Source organism: Equus asinus, chromosome 2, assembly GCF_041296235.1.
Source record: "Equus asinus isolate D_3611 breed Donkey chromosome 2, EquAss-T2T_v2, whole genome shotgun sequence".
Classification (NCBI taxonomy): Eukaryota; Metazoa; Chordata; class Mammalia; order Perissodactyla; family Equidae; genus Equus; species Equus asinus.
Window position 1 is genome coordinate 113,087,449 of NC_091791.1, and position 19,182 is coordinate 113,106,630.

General features: G+C 40.8%; 1 protein-coding gene across 1 annotated transcript; it reads right to left on the minus strand.

Annotated features, from left to right (window-relative positions):
* Positions 1–3,986: 3,986 nt before the first annotated feature.
* Positions 3,987–17,353, minus strand: SNRPA1 (small nuclear ribonucleoprotein polypeptide A'). Its single transcript, XM_044762968.2, has 9 exons — positions 16,842–17,353; positions 15,002–15,149; positions 13,973–14,051; positions 9,829–9,875; positions 9,433–9,535; positions 8,529–8,608; positions 8,046–8,121; positions 7,291–7,384; positions 3,987–4,265 (listed from the first exon to the last, which is right to left on the minus strand). Exons 1-9 carry the CDS (start codon positions 16,921–16,923, stop codon positions 4,207–4,209), a joined length of 768 nt encoding a protein of 255 aa, XP_044618903.1. The 5' UTR covers positions 16,924–17,353; the 3' UTR covers positions 3,987–4,206.
* Between the last annotated feature and the right edge of the window lie 1,829 nt (positions 17,354–19,182).

The window sequence follows — 19,182 nt, forward strand, 5'->3', positions numbered from 1 at the left end:
GTTAATGCTCTGAAAAGGGATCTGGCACAACAGTTTCAATCAATGCTTGGGAGTTTTATTTTTATATATTAACTTAGTGGTTAAGATTGCTGGAGGCTTGGGTTAGCTGAGGTTTTTAACAGACAGTGCTCTGCCTTACCAAGAGGTGTCAGATTAAGTCGTGAAAATATCAAGAACGTGGCAGTGAACATCATTTCAGAGCTGACAGCGTATTCAGGAATTAAGATACTTGGAGTAGCTATGGAGGAAGAGCCTACTTTGCAAAGATTTGCTGTTGCTGGCTTTCAAACCAAGCCAATGAGTAATGTCAACCTGCATATCATAAAAACGTCAATATGCTACATCTGGTTAAGTGGGGCATAAAAGAGATGGCTTTACTCACTTTGTTTACCCACCCTGCCTGTAATGTCTGTAATTATGAAGATGACTAAATTGAAACATTTAGTTTCTATCATTTAAACAAAAATAGTGGACAATTCCTCTCACTCAGGACTTTGCAATATAAAATAGAAACCAGCACAACACTGGTGAAAACGCACATTTTAAATACATACAAGAACAAAGCATGTTTGAATATTATTGTGACTATTGTGAACTACAGTATTTGTGTATACATATGTACACACAGTATACTGAATAGCATATGCAGCTAAAATTAGTAGATTTTGAATTATTAGAGTGCATGGATGACAGGCTTTTCTGTCAGTTCCTTAGCACATTATTGTTCGTAAGGTTCCATTGATAGAAGTTACTCATTCTTCTTAGGCAAGCTTATGTGTTACCTTTGTCCCTTTAAACAGGGTGTATCATCTCACCTAGCCTGTCTAGAACCATAAAGTTATTTCAGCAAACACTTTACTTAATATAACTGCTCAGGTGTTATTTGCAAACAGAGGACAAAGGTAGTATCCAGAATTCCCAACCAATGACTGTCCATGGTAGACTAAATGCTTGGCCCCAATTCATCATTCCTTCTTGCAACTATATCCTCGCCACGGCCTCAAGGTGAGGAGAGTATTTCCCCATTCTTTGACTTTGCACTCTGCCAGGTGGCTGACCACGGTCAGTGGCAAGGAGGCAGAAGTAACACTGCGTCAGTTTTGAGTGTAGGCCTTAAGAAGCCTCGAGTGCTTCCTTCTTGTGCCTTTGCCCAGTTAGCTGAATTGTCCAAGGAGAGTGAATTATGTAAAGCCGAGCCACCCAAGTTAATCCACAGGCCTGCAGTGAAAAGCAGAGCCCAGTGTGAGAATAAAAGGTGTTTGTCGTGGGGCTGGCCCCGTGGCTAAGTGGTTGAGTTCGCGTGCTCCGCTGCAGGCAGCCCAGTGTTTTGTTGGTTCGAGTCCTGGGCGCGGACATGGTGCTGCTCATTGGGCCACGTTGGGGCAGCGTCCCACATGCCACAACTGGAAGGACCCACAACGAGGAACATACAACTATGTACCGGGGTGTCGCTTAAAACCCAAGTTTTGGGGTAGTTTGTTATGCAGCATTATTGTGGCAATAGTTAACTGACAAACGGCCAAACCTCACCTTTTCACAAAAGTATGTATAAGACAGGATTAAAGGTATTGATAGCTAAGGGAGATTACAGAGATGGCAATCAAACGAGTGTTTTCTCAAACAAGAATAAGGACTCTTTTCAATGACAGACATTCCTGCAGACTCCCTACATAGCCTTTAAATTATGTTAAACATATACATATATAAAACGAGATATATATTTCCTAAATTTATAGTTCTTAGAATCTCAAAACCAGAGCACTTACTGATTACATACAAATACTACAAAACTAATAATATTCAAATCAACATCTTAATGTAGTTCCACAGAAACAAAGTTCTTTTGAGTGTTACATGACTAGGTCACTGCTACAAAAGTTTCTGCTATAACTTCATACAAGTTATCTTGAAGGAATCTCGTGTTCCACAAAATTGCACATTGAAAATACTGGGCATCTGAGAAAAACTGGGTGGGGGCAAACCAAATTTTTCTGGTCCTGAGACACAGTGATGGACCTTGAGCTCTGAGCATAGAAGCTCTCACTTACCTCTGGTCAAATTTTTGCAAAATCCTCACTTGAGACAATAGCATAATGTAACAAGGTCCCCTTTTGCTTTTTTCTTACCAGCCCCCAAATTAATCATGTGTCATTAAATTGTTTGGTTACAAAGTAATCCTGTTCAGTTCAGATCAATTCAGGGAATGGCACCAAAGCCTCATATTATTGCTAAGTACTGCACAACACTCAGAGCCAGGACCCAAAGTAAGCTACTCGTTAGAGGTAAGGAAGGTGACCACAGAAAAGTTAACAACTGCAACCAACTGGTCATTACTGAGGCTAGTGACCAGAGCCTCATTCAGAGTCCCATTCGGTGAGGTGGCTCATAAGCAATGGGAGTAGGGAGACTCCTGAATATGATGGGGATAGTTTCCAAAGATCATAAGTGTGCAAAAAAAAAAAACTGAATCATTTTAGTTGTCCTATCATAAGTGTCAGGTCAATGTGCATTAACAGAAGGGCTACGTGGAGGTAGAAAAGGCAGCCTCACTGGCATATGTCATCGATGATGTTAGAGGAGCTAAATTCTAATCCAGTCCAGGAAGCAGCAGATCTTAAGACCCCTCAAGTCTTTCTGTTTTGATCCTACGCACATTTAGCAATGTTCTAGTCCCAAAAGGCACCCTGGTGAGAGGAAGAGGAAACCCTGCATTACAGGCACTGAGTAAGTTATCTTCCCCTCAAATTAAATTAAGAGTAAGACTTTTAGTTTATAAACCCATCTATTGTATAGTTAGTCTATTTCCAGGGTGCCTAAATACCCCAGGAATTCATGAAAACAACTCAAAACCTGTCAAGGAGGGGATAAAACAACAGAGCAATCCAACCTGGTTTGGGCCAGCAGCAAATGGACCATAGGGGACTACTCCTTAAGGAGGTAAAGCGTCGTAGTGAGAGGTAAGGCCAGAAATCCTCCCTGGAATGTTGTCCTCTGACAGGCAGCACCTGGGAGCCCGCCACAAGTGCAGAGCTTGAGGCCCCACCACAGACCCTACCTTGTAACAAGATCCCCTGGAGGTGCACTGTAGTTGGAAAAGCATGGGTTCAGGGTCAGACAGAGGAAATCTAAAGGCCAGGTTCACTCGATGCCCAAGTTCCATCTCCTTTCCAAAGCTCTCTCTACCCTATTCTTTTCTTTAGTTGCCACCGCACTGAGGTTTAGCCCCTCTGTTGTTTCGTCTTCCCAACTAGACTGGCAGCTCCTTGAAGGCAGAGTTCCTTCCTGTCTTAGGCCTCTTGTATACACCTTACAAGAACAGCAAATTGGCCCATCAGCAGCCACTCCAAATTGTTTAGGGCCCTATTTTGAAGAGTGTTTCTCACATTTAGGATCACCAGGGAGCGTGAAAAACCCAAAGCAACACTAGCAGATGAGAAAAGATGGATGCCAAGATGCTCACCTCTACCACTTTGTTTTCTAGATTAGCTTAAATTGGTCACAACAGGAATGTAATAAAGTGTCTAGGAGATGTGAGAAACCGTGCCTCAGCCTGCCCACTGGGGCAGCCACGATTCCCCCAGTACCTCCTAAAAGTTGGCACATGCTGCTCCTCTGCTCAAAGCCCATCAACCGACAAGCAGAAGGTACATTCCCCTCCAATTTTTCAAATTAGTAACCACTATTTCCACAATGTTTGTCTGTAGGACTAAATAAAAACTTCAAAGAATACGGATTCCTGTAAGGCCCTAAAGCCTGGCTGCCTTGAATGAAGCTCTTCTTATTCTTTGTGCAGAAAAAAATGTACCAGAGATCGCAGATTCTTACTGACAGTCACTGGCAGCACAGTCTTGAGTTTTAGTAAGAATTTAAAAATCTTAACATTTCAGAGAGGATTGGAAAGCCTACCTAGAAATGACACCCTTCTACATTTCCAACTTAAACACATCCACGTACCTCACTGCACACACACCCTGACGACATGCAACTTGGTAGCATAGTGAGCATCCTTTATTTTCACTATTTGTAGAAAACTGGCATTTAGATTTCAAAATTTGTATTACAAAATTACCAGCAGCAGTTTTAAGCATTTCAATAATGCTTATGAACTCCACTTTGCTGACACAAAGCTATTATTCCATGTTCAAAAAGCAGGACTTGTCCTAAGTGGGCATATTATACATTCTATAGATATGTAGGCCACATTGCTCAGGACCCATTTGTGACTGTGTCTTCTTCCATCTCTTCTTCACCATCATCAGTGGGGCCTAAAGAAAAACACAAAGCCAGAAGTCATATCAGTTTGAGAGAATGTGCTCACTCAGTGTGTCAGTGCCCATTCCACGAGGCTACTGCATGCTAGGCCCTGGACTAGGTACAAAAACCCAACAGCAGATCCCGCCCTCAAGGAGCTTACAGTCCGAGACCCTCTGCCTTTGGCAGGTATGGGAAGGAATGGGCAATTCCTAAGGGAAAGGGTCACAAAGGTGTTTTATGAAAGTCAAACTTGTTGCCTGCCATTCTAACCCATTTTGGCTGAGCTGATAATACATTTTTTATGAAGGTAAAAACCTTATACTTTGTGTTTTGTTCTTGCCACTACCACGGGCAAAGAAACTGTGAATACTCAAAAAACAGCTGGATACTTACTACATGCCAGATACTGGGAATAGTGAGTCAGTGACTTTATTGTCTCTAAATTAGGAAAAATATGGCAACAAGCAAAAGGTTCTAACATTTGTTCAACAACTTATGGCAGATAATCTGGTCAATATATTGTGAAAAAGGAAACTGTTTTAATGCCATCAGTGTCTGGGAAAATTACTCATGTTTAAGCTTATTGTTTCTACAGTTAGACGCAAATATCAGATTTCTAGATACAAAACTACCAAGAGAAAATGTCACTGGGAGGTGCTACTTGGAGGCCTGGGCCCACTGAAATCTAGAGTGCCACAAACAATTTCTGCCTTCCTCTCCCCGGGGTGATTTCATACTACATTTAAAATCCCCAGAGATCCTAAGATTCTGTCATATCACAGTCACAAGGAGCAATTTTGACAATGCCTCCTCCCCCAACCTCGGTCACCACCAAGCCTTGGAAGCCTCAATAGACTGCTCATGTTCTCAGGACTAAAGACCTAACCTGTCGCAGGCCACAGTGCCCTGCATGGCCTGGCGCACGCTTACTCTGCCGGCTCATCTCACCACATTCTCCTTGTGCCTCGAGCTTCACTCACACTGGCCTCTTTTGGTTCAAGTGTGCAAGGTTCCTTTTCACCACAGGTTTTTTGTCTGTGTAGTTCACTCCCCCTAGAATGCGGCTCTGCCTTTGTTTACTTCAGTGGTTCTCAAACATTTTAGTTTTAGGACCCAAAGAGCTTTTGTTTATATAGATTACATTTATTGACAGTGTATTAGAAATTAAAACAATATTTTAAAAAACAGTAATTCATTAAAACAATAAATCCATTACATGTTAACAATTATATTCCTATAAAACAAAAATATTTAGTGAGAAGGTTGGCATTTTATATTTTTGCCTCTGTAATGTCTGATGAATAGCTGTCAGCTGGACTCTTGTATTGCCTTCATTGTTCCACCTGTTGCAATTTGTTGTTTTTACTGAATGAAGAAAATCAGCCTCACACAGATATGTAGTTAGAAAAGGGACGAGTATTCTGATAGCCTTTGCAGACAGTTGCAAATATTCTTTTTTGATATTATGCCAAAACTTGAAAAAACTGGTAGTTTCTTAAGGTTACTTTGTAATGTGGAGTCTGAAACCTTATCAATGAACCTGTCATACTCTCTTACTTGAAAATCCATTGGTCTATCTTGTACTTTGAAGGGACTGTTTACATATGCATGATTATATAATATCATTTGGAAAACACTGGTTCACTGAGTTATGCAGATCTTCCAAATGTTGACTCATTTCATTATACACTATCGAAAAAATCATATTCATTAATATCACCAATTTCCTCAGAAAAGTCTGTAAGTTTGGGAATCTGTGAAGGTAACAGTTGTGGATAAAAGTTTTCCAGTTCTTAATTTTTGCTTGAAATCTGGAATTTTATCACTGATAACCAGCACCATTAGTTGTTTTCCTTGAAGTGACAAGCTCACTTCATGTTTGAGAAGATGCCTGCCCCTCACTTGAAACAAGTGCATAAGTGCATGGAGACAACCATCCACCTTACATATGCAGAAGTGCTCCACGCACACCCCATTTTCTGTCTCAAGGATATCAAAAAGATGTGCACGCAAGGGGTGACATTTAATAAAGTTAATAATTCTCGTTCCTTCACGAAGGACATTCTTAAGCGAAACTCGTGTGTATCTTACTGAGAGAGTGCGCAGCAGTTGAGAATATGACAACTACTAATATCCTTCGGGCCAACGCCTTGACCTGCACAGAGGCGCCAGCTGTTTTACCCACCACTGCTCTTCCACCATGAGTGCAAATGTTAATATGATGAAAAAAGCAAATAATGCCTTGGTGTTGTTATAAAAAGTTTTGACCTTACAGACTCCCAGGGGTTCAAGGACCACACACTGAGAATTGCTGGTCTAATTAATGTCTTACTCATTTCTAGCTTCAGTTCAAACACTATTTCCCCAGGGAAACTTTCCCTGAGTTGCCAGTCTAGGTAGAGGTCCTAGTTACATTCATAGCAAAACTTGTAATATGCATTGTTTTGAGTAGTTTTCACTTTATACCGCCAGGGCTCACCATGCTGCCGGACACAAAATTGGCATTCAAATATTAGAATATCTACCACTTACCAAAAACTTGCTACTCTCAGACCCTGTGCTATCTATGAAGTATCTTACTTAGTCCTCCCAACAACCCTCTGAGGTTGATACTATTATTATCTCAGATTTAAAGATGAGGAAATGGACTTAAGATTAAGTGGGGATTAAGAAATTTACCCAAGGACAGAGCTGGTGAGGCTAAGGCTGTTTGGCTCTAGAGCCTGTATTCCCAACTACTAAGCTATCCTATATACACGCAGGTAAAAGGCTAGACAGTTCCCTCTAGTGTTTGGTTTCACTCCATGGCTACAAAATATTGTTTACTTCAACTTTCACATAAAAAACCCGAGTCCTATGACATAATATTCTATATCAACTAATTTATCTTCACAGAGGATTTAAAGGGATTTGTGTCCATGAGATGGTAACGAAGCACTATGCCAGTAGTCCTGAGTCAGAGCATCTAAACTGTTTTGGAATCACTCTGAGTATAACATGAACTGGAAGCACAAAGACAGAACACGGTTTCCTGACCTGATCTGCGTTCTCTGCCAGGTATCTGACCAGCCTGCAACAAGCCCTTCAGCCGCTCCACTTCGGCCAGAGTTGATGCATTTGCTATAGCATTCTGGAGGACAGAAGACAATGGAGATGGACAATTAATTTCATCTACATATCAATCACCCAGGAAACACCTCCAGAAATTCACAGCAACTTTTTGAGTTGCAAAATTAAATAGTTGTGCTGGGGAAAGAATTTTATTGGCACAGTGAAATCAACCCAAAAAAACAAGTCATTAATTTCCAAAATTGGTAGAGATGCAGACCCTCTTTTAAGAGAGCAAATAAACATTGCATATGTTCTGAAACTGTAGCTAACTGAAGTACCTATTTGGAATTATGGTACTGGATAATTTAAGAGGCAATATTATAAAATTAGGATTTCTCACTGATCATCAAGCAGGATCTTTCAGAGAGCAAATCTTTGAAAGTAAAAATTAAGGCAAACACAGAGAGCATACAAAGGTAACTAACTGTTCAAATAAACGCCTCCTGGGAAAATGAGAAAGACCAAAGCTGCCTCTACTTCAACCGGTTCGTGTAATTAATTCAAGTCAAAGTCTGGTCAAATCGTAACTTTAAGCTAGTTTTTCCTTATACAGAAATACAGCTGCAGTCTAACAACTACGGGGGAAAAATAAGACTGTTCAGAACTTGGTTTATTACATAATTCTGTGTCCTAAAACCAGAGCAGCTCTCTCCAGTCTGAGAGTCCTAACACATTATTACCTTGATCGCTTCAACATCCCCTGGAGATGGCCCACCTTTCTTTTTGTCAGTTGGCAAACCAGCACCTGGATTAAAACTTGGGAGGGGAGGGAAGAACATAACTGTCAAATCCAGACCAAAGGAAATTGCTTCTCTTTTACTTTCAAAAGCTTTTGAAAGTAAATCAACCAGTGTAGTATCTTATCTTTGTTAACAAGCTGATACAAAAACTCTCTCCTTCAGAAACACCACCCAGTTCATCTTCCTATAGAGAAAGCAGGATGTATACGATAACACATTAAGACTAAATACTGAAATATTTGCTCTGCTAAATCTGCAGAACTCTCATGTGACGTATGGACCATTGATGGTCACGGATTACCATCACACAAATTTAATACTGTATTAGTCACAGGTGTTTTGTTTATTGTGTAAGAGGCCAACTGCCAGACAGATAGTGTTTCTGGAGGTGAAGTGGAGAGAAGTTGGATATCCGTATCTTACGTTTTGCTTCTCCTGGCAATATCCTTTGCAAGTTGTGCACCCCGTTTGCCCTTGAACATTTTCTCTGCTTCCTGACGCTCCTACAGCGACACCACACACAGAGTTAATGGAAATAGGAATACCACATGCATTTAGATGCATTCCTCAGAAAACATGGAAGAAAATTCTCCTGAAATACTCTGGGCTGGTAAAAATACCAAAAAGCCAATTTCAAATTAAAAGGAGACACAGTGGTCTTGCCTCTCTGGTGAAGCTCCCTTCCTAGTTTCAAGGAGGAGCTCCCAGGGAACTAAGAAAGTTTAAAAAAAAAATAGAGGGGGCTGACCCATGGTCGAGTGGTTAAGTTTGTGCACTCCGCTTTGGCAGCCCAGGGTTTTGCCGGTTTGGATCCTGGGCACGGACATGGCACCGCTCATCAGGCCATGCTGAGGCAGCATGCCACAACTAAAATATACAACTATGTACTGGGGGGATTTGGGGAGAAAAAGTAATTAAAAAAAAAAAAGAAGATTGGCAACAGTTGTTAGCTCAGGTGCCAATCTTGAAAAAAAAAAAAAGAACTCCCAATAAAGGGAAAATCATTCTAACAATTAAAGCTGCTGAAAAACAAATTATACTCAGCTCCCCAAGGGGAATGTATCTAAGCAGATGGTCTGTTGTTGATAGTGGTCACTGTAGCTCTGAGATAGCACTCCCTCTGGAATTACCAACACTACATAAGACAGCTTTAACTCAAAGCCCTACCATCAACTCTGCTAGGAAAAAACAAATCTGACTTGTTCTCTCCCACACTGTTATTACAAACCAACGGTAAAATGCATCAGGCAATTTACAAAATCAGTAACAAAAGCATAAAGGAAAACACAACTCTATAATGACTTACAGCCAAACGAATAATACTTACTTTTAGTTTCACTTTCTGGAAATCCAGTACTCTGACTTGTGGAACTTTATAAATTACATACAGTCTGTAATGCTTCTTATTTGTTACAGGATTTCTTAGAATACTACAAGAAAAAGAACAATATAATGCCAATCTTGTTCATAGCACAGCATTCAAGAAGTCCATTTTAATAAAATCTGAGGAGTCCATAAATTAAAGAAAAGTTCACTATTCTTCAGATTTCAATGGCATAAACTTAACACTAGGGAAATTTTAATAGAGCACTGGGCCCAAAGGAAATGTTTTCGCTATTTATTTTAAAAGGTACTTTTTATTAACTGATTGCTTTCATGTAAAGGCTGGTAATGGTGTTATTTTAAAAGACTTCATTGTCATCACCACAAATAATTTCCATACCTTAGATAAGTCAGTGATTTGAGAGATGCCAAAGGGTCCAGATCACCCTGTAAGATAATGGCCAGAGGTAAGAACACGAACACACCATGCTACTTTGATACTGTGAAACGGTGGGTGCCTTTGGAGCAAGGACTCATCTTGTCTTTTATTTTTTTACTGTTCCAGCACCTAGCACAATACTAACATATCACAGATGCTTAATAAATATCTACTGAATAAACTGGTGAATAAATTTGAGCTTCTTAAACTTAAAATCTTGGTCATAATAGCTTTTGTCTCAACAGCAGAAAAGATTAAAAAAAAAAAAATCTCCTGTAGCACCCTCAAAAGGGCTACTGAGCTTAAAGCAATGATTCAGAAAATAAAGTAATGTGAAAGCTGATGTGACTGGAGTAAGTTATTCACACAGGAACCTCAACCCAGGATCCTGGTGTAAGGTGGTTCTTCCTGCTAGTACCTTTAGGTGCCTGAGAGCAACATAGGCATACCATCTTTGAGGTAGGGTGCTTTTATTCCAGGATCCCCCCAATCTCTTCAAATAATTTTTCAAGGAGAGGAGCAGCACAGTTTAAAAAAAAAAAAAAGACCAAATTATGGGAAGAAGGCAGGTTAGTTTTGAACCTTCCAAAACTGTCCCACAAAACATAGTGCAGGGGCTGGCCCTATGGCCTAGTGGTTAAGTTTGGCAGGCTCTGCTTCGGCAACTGGGATTTGGTTCCTGGGTGCAGACCTATACTACTGGTCGGCAGCCATGCTGTGGAGGTCACCCACATACAAAATAGAGGAAGACTGGCACAGATGTTAGCTCAGTGCGAATCTTCCTCAGCAAAAAACTGAAAAACAAACAAAAAAAAACAGTGCAAGAAAGACAGCAAAACCAAAAACCTATGGTCAACAGCTACAACTAGATGAAAAGGTATTCTGACAAGAACCTAAAACAGGAACAAGCAGGAGCAAACTACTGTGATAGCTACAAGACTTGCATGGTGACAGCATTTGTGCAGGAAGAAGGGAAAGGAAGGCCAAGAGGCATCCAACAGACCTGAGAACTCTAAAGTGACTGACCAGTTCTCAGTTTGAAAGCAGCAGCCAAAGGAAATGCACATTCCACTGAGTACAAGAAGTCTGTGATAAGGCCTGAAGAGGCTAGAGCAATTCGGGTCCTCACTCTTAATAATAACCAGAAATTATGTCCTTTCCAGGACAAAGCCCTACACTAGGAGAAACTGCTAGGAACAGAGCTAGACTGAGTAGGACACAGGTGAGAGGGACAATGAGGAAAAGAAGTACAGACAAAAGCAGGGGAGGAGGGGAGTTCCGAAAGTCAGCTGCCATTTTTAAACACCTCCCAAACACCATCAGAAGGAGCTCTAGAGTCTGCTATGGGCACACTGCCACCAAAGGAGGATCCAAAAAGGAACAAAGACAGAAAAGCATCACATGATCTCACTTACATGTGGAATCTAAAAGAAAAATCCAGTCCAACTCAAAGTAACAGAGAGTTGAATGGTGGTGACCACTGGCTGGGGGTGGGGGATGGGGGAAAAGGGGAGATGAGATATTGAGCAGAGTACAAACTTTCAGTTGTAAGGTAAGTTCTAGTATACAATATGATGACTATAGTTAACAATAATATATTGTGTACTTGAAATTTGCTAAGAGAGTAGATCTCAAGTATTCTCACCACACAAAAAAGTAACTATATGAGGTGATGGATATGTTAGTTTGACTGTGGTAATGATTATTTCACAATGCAGACATATATCAAAAATCACACTGTACACTTTAAATATGTACAATTTTTATTTGTCAATCAAACAAAAAAGCTGTCAAAAACAAAACAAAAAGGAACAAAAAATGGTAACTTTTGTTACACACATACAAATTATGTAAAACATAACAATGATGCTTTGATAGGTTTTTTTAAAGACAGAATAAATATATAACAAATTGGGGGGCACATTGAATGTTTAAGGTTGCTGTATTGTTAGGAGGATAAAGGCATTGATTACCTTCAAACTTTGATAAATACATATTTTTAATTCCTAAAACTGCTAAGAAGAGAAATAGAGTAAATAATTTCTAAACTATTAGAAGAAAAAATGGAATGACAAAAAAAGAGAGAGAGAGGGATGGAGGGTGAGTGTACGCAATAGAGGAGAGAAAAAGAAATGCAGAATGGGTGCAACAAATAAAAAGCTCCAGAAAAGAGAGAAGACAAATTCAAATATACCAGTAATTACATTAAACGTAAACAGACTAAATACTTCATTTAAAAGGAAGACTTCAAACTGGATTAAAAAAAAATCCTATCATATGCTGTTTTCAAGAGACAAATCTAAAATATAAGGTACAGAAAAGCTGAAAATAAATTTTGGCTGGAAAAAGATTTATCACACAAATACCCACCAAAAGAAAGCTTGTTTTTTTTCTTTAAATGCAAAACGTTCATTACAGAAATGTGAATCATTATTAATCCTGGTAATTTTGTTTTGTCTACAGACTTTTTTGGAGGAAGACTGGCCCTAAGCTAACATCTGTTGCCAATCTTCCTCTTATTTTCTCCCCAAAGCCCCAGTACATAGTTGTATATCCTAGTTGTAAATCCTTCTAGTTCTTCTATGTGGATGGTGCCACAGCATGGTTTGAGAAGCAGTGCGTAGGTCCATGCCCAGGATCCGAACCAGTGAACCCTGGGCCACTGAACGGAGTGTGTGAATTTAACCGCTATGCCACTGGGCTGGCCCCAGAAAGCTTGTTTTGGTATACTACAGCAGATAAAATAGACATTAAGGTAAAAAAGCCCGAATAGCAATAAAAGGGTCACAACACAATAATAAAAATGTTCAGTTCACCAGGAAGATATTAACAATTTAAAATTTGTATATCAAATAAGCTAACCTTAAAATATATAAAACTAAAATTGAGAGAGCTCCAGGGAGACAGTCAAATCCAACACCATGTGAGATTTTAACATATCTCTTTCGGTAACTGATAGGATATACTCAGCCTTCATCTTCTGCAAACAGCTTTAAATACAATTACAACATACATAAAAATACAAACAGCCCCTATCATGCCACACATTCCCTATGAATGTGTATTTTTGGTTGAATATCTCATATATTTCAGAAAGGACATGGCCTCAGACCAGTGCTTTCTTACTTCTGGAGTTAAGGACTTCCCTTTCAGAATTTGAAGGAAGCTATGGACCGAGTCTACTAGGAAAGGAACAATCAGGGAAACAGAAAAGAGAGGTAAAGGCATAGTAACCCAAAACCAAGTTATATAATATGGACTTAAACATCCAGTGTTTAAGTGAAAAATCTAGGTTACAAAACAATATTATAGTATGAGCTCAATTTTGTTAAAAGTTAGACATACAGAACAGAAATTTAAAAAGCATAAAAATGGGTCAAAACAATCATATCTAAGTAGAGAAAATGAAACTTGCCCCTTATCCCATAGGAAAACCAATTCCAAGTGGATCATTGACCTAAATGTGAAGAGTAAAACAGTAATTTCCAGAATAGAATTGTCCAACAAAATTTAATCATGTCACATATGTAATTGAACATTTTCTAGCAGCCATAATAAAATAGAAAAAACAAGTGAAACTAATTTTAATTCATCATTATTTAACCTACTGTCCAAAATATTATCATTTCAACATAAATATAAAAAAAATCATTGATAGTTTACATTATTTTTTTGTACTAAGTCTTTGAAATCTGATGTGTATTTTACAGTTCTGGTACATCTCAACTCAGAGTAGCCACTTGTGGCCTGTGGCTATCATACTGGACACTGCAATTCTAGAAAGCAACATAGGCGAGTTTTTTTATAACCCTAGGGTAAGGGAAACATGACAGAACATTAAAAGCACTAGCAACAACAACGATAAATTGGACTATAATTATATTAGGAACTTCTCCATCAAGACACCCTAAGGGACTCAAAAGGTGAGCAACAGAGTGAGAAAAGATATTTCCAACATATATAACTGAAAAAGGCCCAGCTCCTGAATTAAGATAAAGAAAAAGGATGATGAGAAAATTTTCCGGATTTTCCAAATTTTCTATAAGAAGCATGTAGTACACCTTTAACTCCTCTCCCCAAATAATTTTTTCCCTGTTCAACTTACCAGTTCCACCAGACTATTGTTGGTGAGAATGAGTTCTGTCAGACAGGGCAGAGCCTGATCAAGTCCCTCACCTATACGGCTAAAAGAAAAAGAGAAAGACTCTAAGCAAAGGAGAAAATTAAGTAAGCTGACAATTTTACCTAAGTCCTTGCTCAGAGCATTTCAGACTTCAAAGTTATAAGAACTTCAGAGACCTTTCTTCCAAAACCCTATCTGACAGAGAGAAAATGAGGCACAGAGAGGAAACCTTGTCTGAGGCCACAGGGTTAGTGACAGAAGTGGGATGATTTGACGACCCATGCCTCCCGAAAGTTGCCTGGGGCTCTACATCCATTACCACACTGTCTACTGGAAACTAAAAAAGGAGAAACTCCTGCATAGAATAAATTACTTAGCTCACTTCATGACTTCTGTGCAGGTGGCACAGAAATGCAAGTGATTCTGCATTCACAGCTCAGATGCAAGACATACAACTATACCAGAAGGGAATGGTTAACTCATGAGAAATATGCTACTTACAAAAAGCAACTCACCACCCAGTACTTCCTAAAGACATTGTCTATAGACCTTCAATAACTTTGCTCTGATAAAATTTACACAGAGATGATTAAAGAGGGTCCAAAAAAAATCTCAATTTCAGTAAGTAATATTCTAAAAACGAGTTGTAAAGAAAAACAAATGGCCGAGGATATGAGGTGGAAAGAGACGCTCAAAAATATAACTGTTGAGCTTTGTATCTTTTAATAATTATTGTTTTAGAAGTCAAACTACGTATAAAGTAGCATGTTTTTAATTTAAATTAGAAGGTTACCATGAATATACAAATATACAAGATTTCTGAAGAGATGCAAGTAGGACTAGACCAATGCCAAGTAAACCTGTGGATCTGTATGGGAAAAGTGCAGCTCATTTCTCATTTTAAGAAGAAATACGTAGCTTTAACTGGCAATACGTACTACAACTTCTTCAGGGAACAGGGCAACATCTACTCTAAGGAGAAAAAATTACTTTCCACTAGCAGACACTTACCATATTCTATTGTTGTTCACTAATAATGTTTTCAGTCTTCTCAACAGAGGAAAACCATCCAGTTTCCTTATTTCATTGTCAGAAAAATCAATAGCATCAAATTGGTCTAAGGTAGCACCTAGATTTTCAATGACAGGAATTTTATACCCTGTAAAATGGAGGGAAGAAAGCACACAAGCATTAACCTAATTAAAAGGTATCTTAAAACATTAGCAGTATTTCATGGTAACTTGATTCACAGCTTTCACTTATTCAGAAAGTGTTTACCTAGCACCTAAGCCGTGCCAAACAGTGTGCAAGGTACTGGCACATAAAATGAGGAACAGGAGAGTCACAAGTCCAGCTGCCATGGACCTTACAGTCTAGCAGTGGACATGAAAATAGAGATGACCAGAGGACAAGGGCAACGATGATGAGGACACTTACTAACAGTAATATTGGCAGCTAACATTTGTAAGAGTATTTACAAGGTGCCTCACACCACTGCAAGCAAGGCCCCAGAGCTAGTTAAGTGGCATAACAGGAATTTACACCGTGAGCTGCTTACTGTAGGTGTCCAAGCCTTGTGCATCCTTGCGGACAACAGTTCTCAACCTCTTTTGCATTCCCCCATGCCAGATTCACCGAATTCATCAGGACAGCCTCAGGATGTCAGGACACTCGCTCCTTACTTCACCTCCCCCAGCTCTAATCCAGAGTTGAAGGTCAACAGTTTACACACAATGGTAAATCACCATGCGAACAACTCACTCAAATACTCACTGATTTGTCTAATATAGGCACAATTATTGTGCTAGGTGCAAGGAGAATAAAGAAGTGAACCCAGTCAAAGTTAAAGCACACAACTCGGAGCAGTAAGGGCTACAGCAAGTAAGTGCCGCAGCAAGATAAGTATCCTCAACACTCACGCCCTTCAGACTTAGATGGCAAAGATCAACCTGTGCCAGGAGAGTGAAAGTGGTCAGCTACTCTTGAACTGAAGCTTTCTCTAAGAAACTTAATTTCAACAAAATAAAAGCACTGGGCTTTGTCAGCAAGGGATCCAAGCAGAAGACAGAGCCTATCAATGCTGCTCCTGAGACTGTGTTGTCCCCACGGGAGCAAACCGCAGACCAAGACTGTATTACCTAATCCCCAGAGAGTTTGTTCTTCACATCCCTCCTGAAGTCACCTCCTAAATGCCGATTAGATAGCTGCACTCCCAATTTCTTAGCAAGACCTACTAAGGTGGAAATAGCTAGAGGAATGGGAACAGAGGGGGAATTTCCACCACTTACACCCGGCACTCGGTGGTGCAAGCCTCGGGGAAACAGTTCACCTCATAAAATGTTTTGATAAAAGGAAAATACCAGAAAATTGAAGTTCAGAAGAAGGAAATATTGAGGAAACAATCGCTTTTGTCCCCGAACATGGTTCCTCTATCATGAGTTAGAGGTAATTAACATGTATTCTACGTACACTCTCACAAAATCACTTCAACGTATCTACGGAGACCAACCACGCGCTCAGCACTAGAATTACAACCACCAATATAAAGTATGTTTTCCCTGTCCTCAAGCCAAGCGAGGTGTGACTGAGGCCCGTGGGCAGGGAACAGGCAGCAACGCGGGCACGTGTGTGTGAGCAGGCGCGAGCGTCAACAGGAACCCCAGAAGAGTCCAAACGATGGCCTGTCGGCCACAACGGCAGGACTCCGGCCGTGGCGCTCCCGGCGCAGCCCGGCTCGGGGGCGAGAACGCAGGCCCGCGGGCGAGAACGCAGGCCCGCGGGCCAAGCTCTGGCCCTCGGCGCACGCGGCGGGGCGGGGACCACGAGGCTGCGCGCGGAGGCCCAGACTCACCGCGGAGGTCCAGCTCTCGGTCCCGCACGGCGTTGGTGTACTGCGCCGCCTGCTCGATCAGCTCCGCCGTCAGCTTCACCATCCTGCCGCCTCCACTCCCGGTGCCCCGGCCCGCCCGCCGCCTCCCGCCAGACAGCCGTCCCGGCGTGCCCCGCGCCCCGCCGCCAGGCAGCACCAATCGCAGCCGGCGCGTGCGCAGCAGCTCCAAGTCCAGGCCGAAGCAATCGAAGAGCCACGCCCCCGGGCGCGTTCCTTGCTAAGGTCCTGGCGCGCGTTGCAGCTGTCTGTGGTTCTGGCTTCTCTCCTGGGCAGTGCCTAGAGTCTGGAGGGCCCCTGATTCCGCACACGCGCGTCTGCTAGTTACACAAAATATGAAAGCAGCGGAGGGAAACTTTCTTATGCATCAGTGCACCGTGAGTGGGAGGGGAAGCTGTGTCTGTCCTCACTCCACCCAGGAGGGGCAGGCAGCGGTGCGATCCAGTGAAGGACCCAGGACTTCAGGTTCTCGTCTGGATCCTGGGCTTTGGTCCCCGGGATATAACGTAAGAACTAGAGCTGCGTCACCCGCTCCGGGCACAGTCGAGTTTGCAGTTAGACCTGTGGTCTCTAGACACTTAAATATTTATATTGAAGCATGGTATGCAGAAAAGTGCGCATATCACAAGTTCTCAACGTGACAAGTGAGCACACGCGCGCAGCTGCTGCACAGGTCTGGGGAAAAAAAAAACCCTAATATTTTGAAAGCTTCCCTCCGCCCCCAAAGGCAACCGCGAATCCAAAACCATACATTAGTTTTGCTGGCTTTTGATGTAAATAGAATTCTACAGTATGCTTTTGTACCTGGTTTCTTTGGCTCTAAATATAGAGCCAAAATATCTTATGCCTGGAATCTATCCAGGTTGCATGCAGCGATGGTTTATTTTCGCTACTGTATAGAATTCCATTGAATATCTTACACAGTAACTTATCCATTCTGCTGTTGATGGACATTAGGGCTGTTTCCAGTTTGGGGCTATTCTGAATAATGCTGCTATAAATTTTCTTGTACATAGATCCAATGCACATGTGCCTGAGTTTCTCCAAAAGTGGAACTGAACTGCTGGTATGGTATCATCAGTAGGTAATGCCTAAGTTATGCCAAGAGGCTAAAGTAATTGGCACACTCTCTAGCGATGTGTAAGTCTCTTACACATCTTCCCATTGAGTTGTCTGCCTTTTTCTTATTGACTTTTAGGAGTTCTTTATATATTCTGGGCATAAATACACTCTGTGGCTTGCCTTTCGCTCTCTTTTGGGAAGGGTTAAAGCTGCTTAAGTACCGAAGAACTCACAGAGACCAGAAATACTGTCCTCGTACACATCATCAGTGCCACAAAATACAAACTGTAGTCCATTTTGGTCTGCATAAGATAACCTCCTATTCCTAAAATCACAAAATCTTAACCTGGCCTGCAATTCGAATCGACAAGATAAGAAGTGTGGTTTCCTCTCCCATTTTGCAATGGAAATGAACTTTCAAATGGTCCAATTCAAGAAGAGGCATCAAAGGAAAAGCTTCTTAGCTCAGGAGGCCTTACCCATTGACAGAGTCTTTTGTCCTCTTTAGTGGGGACAGTTTCACTATGGTCATGTAGGTCTGGGACAGGAAAGGGTTTTCTGCTTACTGGCCTTTCCACCCTTAATGGTGTTGTTTTATGACTAGAAGTTTCTAATTTTTATGTTCAATTTATCTTTTCCTTTATGGTTAGTGGGTTGTCTTGTTTAAGAAATCTTCCCTCATCCCCCAAATGTTCTTCTGTATCTACTAAATGCTAAATTGTTTTACATTTCACATTTAGCTCTACAGTCCACCTGAAATTGATTCTTTTTGAACTTTTTATTGAGGTGTGATATACATACAGCTGAATGCAAACTAAACACACCAACCAACTGGCATCCAGATCAGGAACAGGACATTGCCACATTCCAGAAGCCCCCTCTTGTCCTCTTCCAGTCACACCCTTGCCCCAATGTAACCACTAATCTAACATCTTGTATAGATTGGTTTTGCCTAGTTTTGTATTAATGCAAAATGAAATTTTACCTTATGTATCTCTTGCTTAACATGTTTGTGTGTAGATATAGTTCATTTTTTCTCATTGTTATATAGAATTTCATTGTGTGAATATTCTACGGTTTATCTATTCTGCTGTTGATGAGCATTTGGGTAATTTCCACTTTGGAGCTATCATAAGTAGTGCATCTATTATCATTATAATACATATCTTTAAGCGAACAATACAGACTCAGAAATGGAATTACTGGGTCATAGGTTTACAACCAGTTTACACTCTTTAGACAT